Here is a 14,801-nt window from a genome sequence, read left to right as displayed (position 1 = left end):
TAAAGTTAGACCTATAGCTTTGATGGTTAAGGGCTAGGGGATGAATATAGTCAATGAAGGATCCCCACAAACATGTAAGTACAAACAACTGTGGGTATCTAAAATTTCCTGGTTTTAAATTGTCTGATAATAATCTTGGGGTATATAATAAGGTGAAATATCTTGGACTTTATACTACTGAACAAATGGCAGACCATGATATTTATAGGCAGTGCTGCATGATGTGTGCACAAGCAAACACTCTCTCACGCAAGTTTGGTATGTGTTCAGTTGTGAAGGTGTCTCTGTTCAGACCACATTGTGCACTTTATATTGCACACCTGTGGTCAAACTACAAAGAAAGCAAGCTTACAGAGACTTTGAGTAGCTTATAATGATGCTGTGAGAATACTATTAAAAAGACCTAGATGGTGTAGTGCAAGTGAAATGTTTGTGGCTGCAAGAGTTCATGCCTTTCAGCCTCTTCTAAAAAATATTAAGTATAAATGTATACTTAATGCCGGCTCAGTGACTCTGATAATGTATTCATCGTGGGTTTAACTAATATAAGATTCAGTGCCACACGCTACCAATCCCGGCAGTGGGTCCACTGCTATAGCTGCCTTCTTGTCCCTTTTGTGTTATTTTATTGTGTTAACTGTCTGTATTGTCTAGGGTTTGTCTTTTACCAATGGTTCTTATCTTTTGTCTTTGCCTGTTATGGACCCTGAGTCTGCAGTGAAGTTTTAGTTGTGTGTGTGTGGCGGGGGGGGGGGGTAAAGAACAAATTACATGTTGTAGCGAATTCGGGGGGCAGTCCAGGAACCGCCACAGTCGGGACGCGAACCTGTATCTCCCACTCCGCAAGCGACAACATTAACCAGTCGACTAAACGGTCCGACCCGTTAGTCAAGGACCAACGTGTTTAATTATCCATGCACGTTAAACTACCCCCCTTCCTTCGGGGAGCATGTCCCCGCGCTTCAGCATATCAGCTCCCTCACCCGTCTGGGCGCATGCGCTTCCGATGATCTCACGGCCTCACCATCCCACTTCTGATACCAATGCAGCGAATTCGGGGGGTCAGTCTGGGAGACCGACGCCACAGTCGGAACGCGAACCCATGTTTCCCGCCCCGCAAGCGACAACGTTAACCAGTCGACTAAAGGGTCCGACCCGTTAGTCAAGGACCAACGTGTCTGCTTATCCATCCATGCACGTTACAATATAAATACTACTATCATATATCACAGTGTAAAGTAGCGCTGTGGTGCCGTCTGCTGCTTTACTGGTCGAGCTGAACGCATGTGGACGCGTGGCTCACTGATGCTGAATAACGTGTCATGTTTGGAAGGAAACTGATGTCTACATCGGTTCTTCCATGGAAAGGAAAGGAGAGATGGAAACCGCTTTAACTGGTCTGACTGGTTCTTTTTAATAGTCATTCTGATGTCTGCCAGTTTTGGAAGAGAGGGATTAGTAAAACACTAACAGTAACACTAAGGGTTCATGTTTTTCTGCTCACCTGTATGTGTAATAGCTTGGTAAATAACCCTTACATCTTATTGCAGCTCCCTGTGGACATGTTGGGAACAGGTCCTGATGGCATGTAAGCCAGACGAGGGGTTTGTGATGGGACAGGCTGAATGTGAACGTACCGTGGAGGAAGGCGGTGCAGAGCAAAGCTGGCCAGAGAACCGAGTTCACGGGTCAGTAGAGACAACAGAGACATCAGAGTCCACATCTGCTTAAAGGGTCAAAGGGAATGAAACACTCAGTGGATTCTCATCCAGCGATTCACACAGTGATGATAACCAACATTTCTGCGTCTTATTTTCCATTTAAACCCAAACAAGTCCATTTCCTCCTTGCAGGGTGCGTCACTTACACTGATATGTTCTCTGCACCATTGCACTTTATCACCTGTTATTTCACGTAGATCCTTGTGTACATATCTGAAGATTGTTGTGTTGTAGTGTGTTATTCTACACTAGAACGACCGGGATTTCACCCTACCTAAAACAACCATGGGCGGTTAAAATGACCCTGGCTGAACTACAAGAGACTCGGAGGAGGTCTGGCCCCTAGACGTGTGGTACGCAGGCCCACCGGTGTGGGAATATTCCGATGCCCACGAACCAGCCCCCCCCCCCAGCTATGGGTTAAATAGTGCCACTGCCTTGTGGATACCTCGGGAGAGAAAGATGCTACGGGAGTAAACCCCTACAGAAATCAACGTCCAGTGCTGTTGTTTTTTGTTTTTCTTGCCCTTTTGCATCTGTTTAAGTCGGAGAGTACCGTTGCCGTCGTGTGTGGCTGCCGCTTCTCCCTCTCGGAGCCCCCCTTCCCATTCACCCCTGTATGTTTGTGTTATGTGCATCTGTTGTCTTGTTTCACCGCCTGTTATTGTAAAGTGACTCTGAGTGTTAGAAAAGCACTATGTAAGTTTGATTTATTATTATTATTATTATTATTATTATTATTATTAATCTAACAAACGTAGCAAGGCCCGTAATGTGTGAAATGTAAAAAAAGCTGAAAACAACCTGAAACAGTCCCAAACAACGACCGGAACATAGAAATTACTAGAACGACCGTGGGCCGTCAAAATGACCGCCCACTGTTTTTAAACTTTATAGTCTGTCATGATAAATACACAGTTGAGATATTAATACATTGCGTATCTTAGTTTGTCTGTTATGAAACTGACTGACACCAAAATGAAAATTTTAGCACCTTTAATACTATTTTTCAATTTAAAATGCCCGCTGTCCAACGCCTGTAAATACTGCAACGCCTCGGTGGTATAGTCATGGTGCGTCTGAAACGGCGTCATGTTGGCAATAATCAAAAATCAAGTTTAGACTATTTCTCTGCACTGGAGAACGCTAGTGTGATTTTAGGACAGAGAAATGAACTTCACGAAGGAAGTGATGCTACCAAACCACGTCATAAATAGTGGCATGACGCGCACGATCACGCGCAAATTACGAGCGGTCATTTTGACCGGTCATGGTCGTAGATCATATTGTAACTTTTTTGTGAAATTGGTCTAAAATTCGTTTTAATGCAAATATATACAATTTTAGGAGAACTCAGGGAGCGGCAGGTCTGTATTTTTTCACAAAGTTATTAAACTTTGAAAATCCAAAACGGTTGACCGTCTTGGTCGTTCTAGCCGGAGTCAAATTCCATGTATGTGCAAACCTACGTGGCCAATAAACATGATTCTGATTCTGATTACAGATGAAGACAGAGATGGATAAAATACTTCTGCTTCCAACGGTCAAACGCTGACAAATCCCTTTACAGATGTGAATTCTCTTCAATCCCACATAGAAGTTAGCCTGTTGATTAGCAGTCAAACCTTTGGTTACAGACATACCCAAATATGTATTGTTATATTAATAAATTAGCATAGTTTCATTCTGTAACAGTATTAGTTACAGTGTTACAATTGTTATTAATGTTACAGTGTTATTAGTAAAGCATATTAGGCTACATTAGGTGTGCGGTTGGAATGACAGATGGGTTCAAGATGGAGGTGGGATTACATCAAGGATTGGCTCTGAGCCCTTTCTTGTTTGCAATGGTGATGGACAGGTTGACGGACGAGATCAGGCAGGAGTCTCCATGGACGATGATGTTCGCAGATGATATTGTGATCTGTAGCGAGAGTAGGGTGCAGGTTAAGTACAGCCTCGAGAGGAGGAGGTATGCACTGCAGAGAAGAGGAATGAAAGTCAGTAGGAGCAAGACGGAATACCTATGCCTGAATGAGAGAGAGGACAGTGGAATGGTCAGGATGCAAGAAGTAGAGGTGACGAAGACATATGAGTTTAAATACTTGGGGTCAACTGTCCAAAGTAACGGGGAGTGCAGTAGAGAGGTGAAAAAGAGAGTGCAGGCACGGTGGAGTGGGTGGAGAAGAGTGTCAGGGGTGATTTGCGACAGAAGGGTATCAGCAAGAGTTAAAGGGAAGGTTTACAAGATGGTTGTGAGACCAGCTATGTTATATGGTTTGGAGATAGTGGGACTGACGAAAAGACAGGAGGCAGAGCTGGAGGAGGCAGAGTTGAAGATGCTAAGATTTACACTGGGAGTGACGAAGAGGTACAGGATTAGGAAAGATTATATCAGAGGGACCGCTCAGGTTGGATGGTTTGGAGACAAAGCAAGAGAGGCAAGATTGAGATGGCTTGGACGTGTGTGGAGGAGAGATGCTGGGTATATTGGGAGAAGGATGCTGAATATGGAGCTGCCAGAGAAGAGGAAAAGAGGAAGGCCAAAGAGGAAGTTTATGGATGTGGTGAGGGACGACATGCAGGTGGCTGGTGTGACAGAGGAAGATGCAGAAGACAGGAAGAAATGCAAACGGATGGTCCGCTGTGGCGACGCCAAACGGGAGCAGCCGAAAGTAGTAGTAGTAGTAGAGTAGGCTACATTAATATTAGTATATCAGTATAATAGCATTAGGTGTTAGTAATACCGAATATTAGTATAATATTGAGGTATAAGAATTATATTATTTTATGTAAGTCCATTAATATTTTTATAATTTGCATGAAATAATTATAATTGGATGTCTTTATGCATGCTCAATAATCCAGGTAAGAAAATAAAACACATAAACTGATTCAACTCCCTGTGTATTATAATTGTAATTCATTAGTATAATTTGTTTACATATTTTGTTTATCTGCTTAAAACTGGCTGCTACATATGAAGTTCCTGTTGGAAATGAACAAATAAATTCCAGTGGAATATTTTCTACAAATAAAATTAGTCCACATTTACAAGTGATTATCGATGGACCGGATGCATCGTTGACTTGTTTGATAACTAATTATTTACTTGTTTGATAATTTCGATAGCGTTCAAGACTCGACCTTAACTTTAGGCAGTGGACCCAGAGACTGTTCTGAACCTTTACAACATTTCTCTGTTGTGAACACATCCCGGTGTCGAGGGACGTTATCAATCTTGAACACGCCCTCGGTGATGTGACGTCACATTGTCACGTTACAGCCACTTCCGCCCTAAACACAGGAAACATAAACCAGTGGAGCCGCGGTGCAGAGTATGGTCTTATGAGTCAAATTGGGGTTTAAATATTAATTGATAGATATTTTCATTTAAATTGAAACATGTCAGAGTCTCCAGACGCTCATAGTTTGGTGTCTGCGTCTTCGCAGCTCAATCTGATGGACATAGAGCCGGTGAGTCAGTCTGTTCCTCTGGGTGAAGTTATATTATCGTTCATAGAAAATAAAAGACATGACCTGCATGGCCAAGACCAGACCTGAAAAACATGTAGGCTGGGTCAAAGTTGAATGCTAAATGGAGGGGCCAAGGAAGGGTCAGCAACGATTTTGATGGTGGCACTAAAAAATTTTTTTGTTGTTGAAAATTTGGAGTCTATCATTTACAATACAGTTAAGGCTTATATACTATGCTGTCAAGCTGAGGAAACAATTTGACAAATTAGTGCCAATGACTATTAAGAAAGCAAGAATCCTATTTAATGTTAGAGAAACGAAAATGTGCTCACACCATCTTTGTATGTTCCTTCGTTGCTGTGTTTGTACACACCTATGATGGGGTGTTGAAATATCTAGATATAAGCCTATCTTGGTTCAAGTCTGTGTAGATACAAACCTATATAGATATTTAGATACAAGCCTAAATAAATATTTAGATACAAGGGCCTATAATTGTAAGGTGTTTTGTACACACCTATGATTGTTTGTACACACCTATGATGGGGTATTGAAATATCTAGATATAAGCCTATCTAGGTTCAAGTCTGTGTAGATACAAACCTATATAGATATTTAGATACAAGCCCAAATAAATATTTAGATACAAGGGCCTATAATTGTTAGGTGTTTTGTACACACCTATGATTGTTTGTACACACCTATGATGGGGTATTGAAATATCTAGATATAAGCCTGTCTAGGTTCAAGAATGGGCCTATAATTGTAAGGTCCATTGTAAGAGTTGTACGAATACTGATCTAAGAACAAAGAGGTTATCATGAAGTGTTTATTGTTTTTGTGAGCTGATCACACACACAAAATTAGTAGTTTTCTTTTGTTTTTGGTTTTTTTTTTACCTTATGGCAGAGTGGCAGCAGGGGTGGCCAGGTCTGTATTAAAGGTGGTCATCACTGCTCCCGCCTTTTAGTCTGGTCTTGTTAAAGGTCTCTGATCAGACTGATGTTTGTGATCCATGCTGTAATTTATTAAACCAGTGCACTGAATCACTTATGACTCTTCAGTAAGACACAGATATACTGTTAAGTTTGTATGGGTTTTAAATATAAGTTATGCTGATTTCAGATTCCGATTTATTGCCAAGTACAAGAACATACAAGGGATTTGTCTTGGTATGTTGGTGCAAGAGGGGAACATTAACAGTAAATAGTGACGATAAACATAAAAAGAATATTAAATTATATATATACAAGATAAAATAAAATAGAAATAAAAGTAAGCTGCAATTTTGCTTTTCAGAGAGTGTAAATCCAAAGAAATTACAATGTTGAGCGACTTCCAATTGTGAGGAATGATTCTTAAAACATCTACAAAGTCCTACATAAGACAACTTGATTAAACCAACCATCCTGGTTGTTATCTGAGGACACTAAAGACTGATCTCTATTCTGTTGGACAGTAGGAAGGCTGTGGTTGTCTTTTACGAAGAGAATTTAGTTTTTACAAGATAAAGGCTGACTGAGATCAAAATGGAAGGAAAGGATTTTCATTTTGAGTTTATTTTTTTAACATTTGTTGTCCTGCTCTCCTCAGATTGATGATAAGGAGTTTGACATTCCCCAAGTGGACACACCGCCTACCTTGGAGAGCATCCTCAATGAGGTGCAGTACAAAGCTGCCGCCAAAGACTGAATGACACGGCATCATATAACACCTGGAATGGACCTAATCCTACCCCACAGACAGTTTCTCGATTCTATTCTATTCTATTCTAGTCTTTCTGGCTTCCCTTTTTTCTTATGTTCTCCTAAATTTGTCTTCCTAAAATGGCGGAAACAAAAATATCATCACATACATACTGTCAGTGTACATAAGGGTACTGCTCTGTATGTTAGATGCTCTCCATATAATACATCTCAGATGGATCTCCTCCAGTCTTTGGTGTCATCTGTTGTCATGAGGAAGACCTTAAGTCAATCTCCTCATGTCAGCTAAGTACACACCAAAAGGTTAATGCTAATCCTCACATGTTGGATGTCAATTTATGAAAAGTTATGAGCTAAATGTTGTTAGATTTGTGTTATGGTTGGTAAGGTACTATGATTTAATTAGCAAATGTCACAATATAACTAGTAAATATCATAAAGTGACCAGTAAATATCATAATTTGACCAGTAAATATATAACTAGCAAAAATAATCTAACCATTAAATAGCTTAATGTGACTAGTAAATATAACATAACTTGCAAAATAATATATCAGGTAAATATTTTAATGTTTATCTCATAAGTAGCTAATAATATAAGATAATATAAAATAGTAAAACTAATAAATATAATATGACAAGTAAATATAAGTGGCAATTACTATATCCATCCATCCATCCATCATCTGAACCGCTTATCCTGCTCTCAGGGTTGCGGGGATGCTGGAGCCTATTCCAGCAGTCATTGGGCGGCAGGCGGTTAGTAAATATCAATATAACTAGCATATACAATATAACAAGTAAATATCAGTAAAACTAGTAAATATCAATAAAACCAGTAACTACTATAATATAAATAGTAAATATCAGTGAAACTAGTAAATATCAATAAAACTAGTAAATATAACTAGTAAATATCAGTAAAACTAGTAAATATGATGTAGCTAGTAAATATCTGTAGTGGTTACATAATGGTACATATTAACACCAAATAAAGGACTCATGGCCTCTCAGCTCCTCAAATCTCTGCATTGAAAGAGAAGAGGAGCTGGGCTGGCCGACTGGTTTTTGTGGTTTGTTTTCACACACATTTCACATTTACTTCTTTTTCTCCTCATTGCCAAACCATAATGGTCAGGATTCAGGTAGAATGACTCATTCTGTCACCGAATCTGTTTTTAATCTAAAAACCTGGCCACTGTAAATGAAACTGACTGGCACTGTTCTGAACTGATCAGTTACTATTGATCAGTGATCAGAAAGTCTTGCTTTGTGGCTGATGGATGTGTTTGTTGGACTGTTACTGCAGCTGGAGGATGAAGAGGAGCCATTTGTGTTGGAGGACAACTGTCTTCTGAACACAGAGAACATGGACGCTCACTCGTGTGAGACCTCCTCCCTGGCCAGCTCTGATAGTGGAGAGCCAGCACATCTCAAACGGTACCACAACACACACACACACACACACACACACACACACACACACACACACACACACACACACACACACACACACACACGTACAGATGGATGACAAATTAGAGTAAAATCCAACATAAAGTGTGTCCCACCCACTCCATGACGTGCTGGTTGGGCACAGGAGTACTTTTGGTGATAGACTCATTCTGCCGAACTGCACTACAGAGCGCCACAGGAGGTCATTCCTGCCTGTGGCCATCAAACTTGACAACTCCTCCCTCAGAGTGTCAGACACTGAGTTAATGGTCATTGGACTGGCCCTTTGACTTGTTTTACCCTGTCAGATTTTTTTTGTGGTTTGTTTCATGCTGCGGTAGTGCAGTATAGATAGGGTGTTATGGTGCACATAAGTTAATATATTTTTTTCTAATTTCTATTTCTTATTTTATCTTTTATTTCTATTTGTTTCTATTTTTCGTGTTTCTATTTGTTTCTATTTTCATGTTATCTTGTATCTTGTTAGTTTTTAGTTTTTCTTTACTACAGCGTGAGTGTCTGTAATAGGACCCAATTTCCCCTCGGGCATGAATAAAATATTCTGATTCTGATTCTAATTAGTAAGGTGTTGGGCCACCGCAAGCCTCCAGAACAGCTTCAGTGCTCCTTGTCATAGAATTTACAAGTCTCTGAACTCTACTGGAGGAATGAACACCATTTTCCAAAAGATATTCCCTCATTAGGTGTCTAGATGATGGTGGTGGAGAGCAGTGTCTAACACATCAGTCCAAAATCTCCCTTAGGTGTTGAATTGGGTTGAGATCTGGTGACTGTGAAGGCCATAGCATATGATTTACATCATCTTCATCCTCATCAAACCATTCAGTGACCCCTTGTGCCCTGTGGATGGGGGCATCATCATCCTGGAAGAGACTACTCCATCAGGATAGAAATGTCTCATCATAGGATAAATGTGATCACTCAGAATAACTTTGTACTGATCTGCATGACCCTTCCCTCTAAGGGGACAAGTGGACCCAAGCTCTGTCAGAAAAATACCCCCACAGCATAACAGACCCCCGGACCCCCTCACTGTAGGGGACAAGCATTCAGGTTTTTACTTTCATTTGTCACCCGTCTGTATATGAACACACACACACACACACACACACACACATACACAGACACACACATCAAGGGAATTATTTCTAAATTAGCCATCAGATAATATGATGTCTGTATGTGTGAAAATCTGTTGTAGTATGATGACTTTTTCCAGGTCAGCTTCAAATTTTATCAAATAGCCCCAATTCATTTGTAATATTTAATACACAAAGTTTTCAAGATCACCATCAAGGTCAGACAAAATATGGACACAAGACCATTCTGTAAATAAACTACATACACACACAATCATTTAAATGCTTCCCTCTAGCTTTGAAAGATAAAGAAAGGAAAATGTGTGTGTGTGCGTGCGTGCGTGCGTGCGTGTGTGTGTGCGCGTGTGTGTGTGTGTATAGGAAGAAGAGAACGGTGGAGATGAATGCGACGGTGCATGGCTCTGTTCTCCGTCACAGTCTGCTGAAGGGGATTTCTGCCCAGATCGTCTCTGCTGCCGTCAGACATTTTCATTCTGTTTAATGGAAACCAACACTTTTGTTTTTCCATTAGTGCAAAAATCAACACACAAAAATAATAAACTGCCTGTTTTTCTCTTCAGGACAAAGTCGATGCTGGACTGCCAACTGCTATAGTGAGTATCTGTTTATGTAGGAATGAACTGAACTCTGTGGACAAGAGGAGAGATCTACAGATCACCACCAACCATTAAGGAAAACTAGTTTCTTTTCATTTTCAGTATTTCTTTGCTACCCTGAACTCGACCAGAACAATTTTCGCTGCTTTCCCTTTCTTTGACCGTAATCTATCTTTCTTTCGTTTCGTCTTGCTGTCTCTGTTCATGAGTTGTCAGTCCTTTATGTCTTTGCCTCCTGGCTAACGTGGCCTGTATGTGTGTGTATTTAGACAGTGTCTGGGGTGATTGCTGTTGGAACGTCACATGGACTCGCGCTGGTGTTTGGTAAGTCACATTCATTCTAAAGCACAACGTCAGAAAGGCCCACATTCAACACACCGTTCACCTTAAAGTGGTGCCATTTACCCCCAGAGGGTGGCACTGTTTAGCCTTACAGCCCGACCGCTGAGTCTTCCACCCCAACAATACCAGATCACTTTATATGCACAGTGTTTACATTTTAATCCAGTGAATTTTGAAGTATGGAAACATTATTTTTCTAAAGATAAAAAAAACAAAAAAAATTGCATACTGTACTTTTGTTTTTGAATAATAAATCTACTATTAACCTGTGGATCTTATATCACACAGGCCAAAGGTCAAAGGTTGGGCAAAACACAAAACAAATAAAGCAGAGAAAAGACAGATAATAAAGAAATGTCATCAAAGATTTCTCAATTGCTTTTTTCATTATCCATCAATTATTACCGAAATATTTCTATATGTTCTTAAGCCTGTTTTAAAATGGCTTCCTAGCATTGTTAGCATCCTTCAACAACACCAGTGAGTAACACTAGCTGCAAACTAACAAGCTGTCTTTTTAAGACCTAATTTTTCACAGTATATATGTGTATGATTTGTACAAAATATTAACAACCATGCAACTTGATTAATTGATTGATTGATTGACCACACTACTCATATCAAGTTTTGCATGATTGATTTTGTCATTTATTGGTTGAATTTCACACAAAGAGATATTTTACTATCTTTCTATCTTTTTCTTCGGACTCAATACATGGCAGTGTCATTGACGTCTACTCGTAGCACGGCTTCTCCGGAGTCTGACATGGAGGCCCGGACAACCACGTAGTCTCCTTCATACCCGATGCTGGAGCCGTCGGCTTTGGCTCGGACAAAGTTGTTTTCTGAGCCGTTGTACATAATGTCGTAAAGGTTGTAGTCACATTCGTCCCCTCTGTCAAAAATCCCCACGGCAAACCAGTTGGAGTAGAGGTTGCGGTCGTAGGGCACAGAGAACATGACAGCCATGACGTGGCTGTAGTCGTTGAGGTCGGGGTTGAACAGATCATAGGTGAAGACGCCCACGGTGCCAGTCGCTGATGCTGTTGTTTTGTTGAAGAAGGCGCTGACAGAGGAATAGGGCCCGACCATCGGTGGCAGAGGAACTTCACAGTTACCGCTCTCGGTGAACACCCTGACCAGTCAAGACCCAAAGCAAAAACCTTTAGACCGCCTTACAAAGCAATGTTAAGGTCAAAAATCCTCAGTTTTTTTTAAACATCTGTTTACATCGTCTTCCATGTACAGAAACTAGCAACACTTGTATCAGGAACACTTTGTCATTTCATGTACTTGTGTACATGAAATGAAACGAAATATGTTGACACTTTAAATGTGTATCGGCAAATGGTGACTAATAAATGAGTAATAAGACTCATGTAAGCTGTTACAACATGCTTGGAAATAATAATAATGATAACCATCTTATTAGTACATCTTGTTATGTTGTATCTAGTATCGTCTTCCTTTCTTATCTAAAGCGAGTGTCTTCCGAGCAACAGTGAGCAGACCAGACGGTCTGCAGCAGATTAGTCCCAGCCTGCACCATTTATTATGTAATGACTAAACAAACCCTCACAGATGTCAACCCTCGATTCTCATTTCATTTAATTTGTACATTTTGTTGCATTTTTCTTGTTATTATATTATTAATCATTATTTTAAAGATAATAACAATTAATGATAAAATAATTCCTTTTTTTTTTTTCTCCCCTTTTTCTTCCCAATTGTACCTGGCCAATTACCCCACTCTTCCGAGTCGTCCCGGTCACTGTTTCACCCCCTCTGCCAATCCAGGGAGGGCGGCAGACTACCACATGCTTCCTCTGATACATGTGGAGTCGCCAGCCACTTCTTTTCACCTGACAGCGAGGAGTTTCGCCAGGGGGACATAGCGCGTGGGAGGATCATGCTATCCCCCCGCCCCGATCAGGCACCCCAACCAACCAGAGGAGGTGCTAGTGCAGTGACCAGGACACATACCCACATCTGGCTTCCCAGCCACAGACGTAGGGACGACCAACCAAGTTGGAGGTAACACGGGGATTCGAACCGGCGATCCCCACGTTGGTAGGCAACGGAATAGACTGCTACGCTACCCGGACGCCTAAAATGATATTTTTAAGCCGTGTACTAATGTTAACAAGTGTGTTAAAAGAGCTTTTAAGTGTCCTCTTGCTCATTTATTAATCACTATTTAGACTGTGACTCAAAACATGAATGATGACGCATGGGTCGAATGTCAAACAACATGGCTGCCAACGTGCCAGTCAGCCAGCTTGTCTGAAAACAAGTTTTGTTTAGAATGATAGTTTGTGTAAAGCAGCTGAGGTTACCGGGGGTTGGCCAGTGTGTAGGAGCTGGAGCCGTTATTGATCTCTATGGAGCAGTTGCGGTGTGGCATTCTGGAGCTGTAGATAACACAATGTCTCTATGACCTGTTGATATTCTCTTCGGTTGGGTTTTATCCAAGGATTTTCTGTCATAAAGTAGAACACAGCAGCACATCTTTAGTGTTTTTTTTTTGTTTTTGTTTTTTTACTGTATTATAACAGTCAGTAAACCACATTTCCATCCAAGTGTTTTTATGGAATGAAATCTTCAAATTTAAGTTTTTATGAGACATTTGAGTTAGATTAACTTTTTATTCGATAAAAAACAGTATGATCAATTGCATGGAAATGCGTTGGCCTGACAAAAAGTGAAATGCAAATAGAATTTAATCACAGGATCAGCTGTTTCCAGAGGCTCATTGTGTGTGTGTGTGTGTGTGTGTGTGTGTGTGTGTGTGTGTGTGTGTGTGTGTGTGTGTGTGTGTGTGTGTGTGTGTGTGTGTGTGTGTGTGTGTGTGTGTGTGTTTCTGTCACAATAGTTTGCCTTACATTTTTGTTTTTTTTATTCCGACAGCATTAAATGAGTCCATCACTTGATGGAGTCTGTCTGTCTGCTGGCTGAAGTATGAATGTATGACATTCATCCAGCTTTCAGGGTTTTAATCAGATGGAGACAGAACTTAATTAACATGATTTTTCTTTTTGTCAAATTTTAATATTCATTTGAAACTAGATCAAGTGTTGATGGACAGTAATCTTTAAATGGCCACCCACACTTTTCATACTGAATCCAGTTTTAAGCAAACCGTCTTAGTTGAGGTTTGGAGTCATTGCCTCATTCAGTGGTGATTTCATACAGGAAGTTGTGCCGATTCAATTTGATGCAGTCAGAATGTCAATGATCACATCATTTACAATTAAATGTGTGTGATGTAGTCAATACTGTTGAAACAAGGCAGAGACCCTCTCAGTTCTGCTGCACATATTCACCACAGTACGGGTTTACACAGAGCTGTTGGTTTAGACAAGGTACTGTTCTGTCAGAGTATTTCTATTTTGTACTAGCAGATTAATTTACTTATATCTCCACTGAGTAGAATATCAGTATCATATCAATACTCACCTGAGCAGATTGAAAAGTTCTGGTTTTAATGTTGCTGCTGTCCGGCGAGGTCGACGGTGGTCCTGTCCCTGTGACTGATGAGGCGGTCGAATCACCTTGAGCCGGACCACATTCAGCAGAGTGCTTTTTTTTTTTATTATTGACTCACCTGAGAACACCGGCCTCCTCCCTCCTTATCACCGCCTTATCACCATACGTCCCCCGCTCTCAGACCGCCACCGTCAACCGGCCTCCCCGTTTAAATACAGTGCGGCCATGTTGAACCCCTCCCGGCTCAGGAATCACAGATAGAGACGGCTCGGCAGTCTCCAGACTGATTAGTTCAGTCTGATTACATGTTTGTTCACAGACTGTATTTATATAAGGAGGGGCACACTGGGAATAAGAGTCTCTTTTCAGGTGTTCACCAACCAACCAGCAATCAAACATAACACAGAACCATGGCATATTACAATACAGGCAGGAATAAATCAAAATAAAACGATAATGACACCATACAGCCTTACACCCAGAAATCTGATTTGAGATTACATATTAAAAATCCTGACCCCTACCAAGTGAAACAGAACAAGCACTCATAGGCTAAATACATCAGACGGATGATGTCATGCTTCATCATGCAGACATCTGATCATACAGCAGGATGATATCTCACCTTTTCTCTTCTTATTGGATTCATCTTTATTTTTTTCGCTCTTTTTGTCAATTGTTCCTTGCTTTAAAGTAATCTTTAGACTTAAATTGTAAGAAAATAAGAAATTTCAATCAAAAGAAAAAAAATGTCCTTTTAGCAGTTCTTCACATATCTACAAAATTAATGAAGTTATTACTGTAGATGAGAAAACCTTCCAGTTATAGGCCACCGTGTGCACTTTGTATTTTCATATTAATCTGTCACCGACTAACCAAATACTTGATCGGCTTGCT

General features: G+C 40.5%; 2 protein-coding genes across 3 annotated transcripts in view; one reads left to right on the top strand and one right to left on the bottom strand.

Annotated features, from left to right (window-relative positions):
• Positions 1–5,048: 5,048 nt before the first annotated feature.
• Positions 5,049–14,801, top strand: part of vps8 (VPS8 subunit of CORVET complex) — a 61,000-nt gene continuing 51,247 nt past the window's right edge. For both annotated transcript variants that reach the window (XM_056291347.1, XM_056291346.1), the window contains exons 1-6: positions 5,049–5,198; positions 6,792–6,860; positions 8,214–8,344; positions 9,841–9,937; positions 10,041–10,073; positions 10,346–10,400. In XM_056291347.1, the coding sequence (XP_056147322.1) occupies positions 5,127–5,198; positions 6,792–6,860; positions 8,214–8,344; positions 9,841–9,937; positions 10,041–10,073; positions 10,346–10,400 (457 nt within the window). In that variant the 5' untranslated portion in view covers positions 5,049–5,126. The remainder of the gene's footprint in view (positions 5,199–6,791; positions 6,861–8,213; positions 8,345–9,840; positions 9,938–10,040; positions 10,074–10,345; positions 10,401–14,801) is intronic.
• On the bottom strand, positions 11,061–14,094 carry LOC130122435 (uncharacterized). The gene is made up of 3 exons (XM_056291348.1): positions 13,875–14,094; positions 12,755–12,897; positions 11,061–11,553 (listed from the first exon to the last, which is right to left on the bottom strand). Exons 2-3 carry the CDS (start codon positions 12,820–12,822, stop codon positions 11,127–11,129), a joined length of 495 nt encoding a protein of 164 aa, XP_056147323.1. The 5' UTR covers positions 12,823–12,897; positions 13,875–14,094; the 3' UTR covers positions 11,061–11,126.

This window comes from Lampris incognitus, chromosome 13 (assembly GCF_029633865.1).
Source record: "Lampris incognitus isolate fLamInc1 chromosome 13, fLamInc1.hap2, whole genome shotgun sequence".
NCBI lineage: Eukaryota > Metazoa > Chordata > Actinopteri > Lampriformes > Lampridae > Lampris > Lampris incognitus.
Note: the sequence above shows the minus strand (reverse complement) of the source record. Positions and strands in the feature narration are given on the sequence as shown.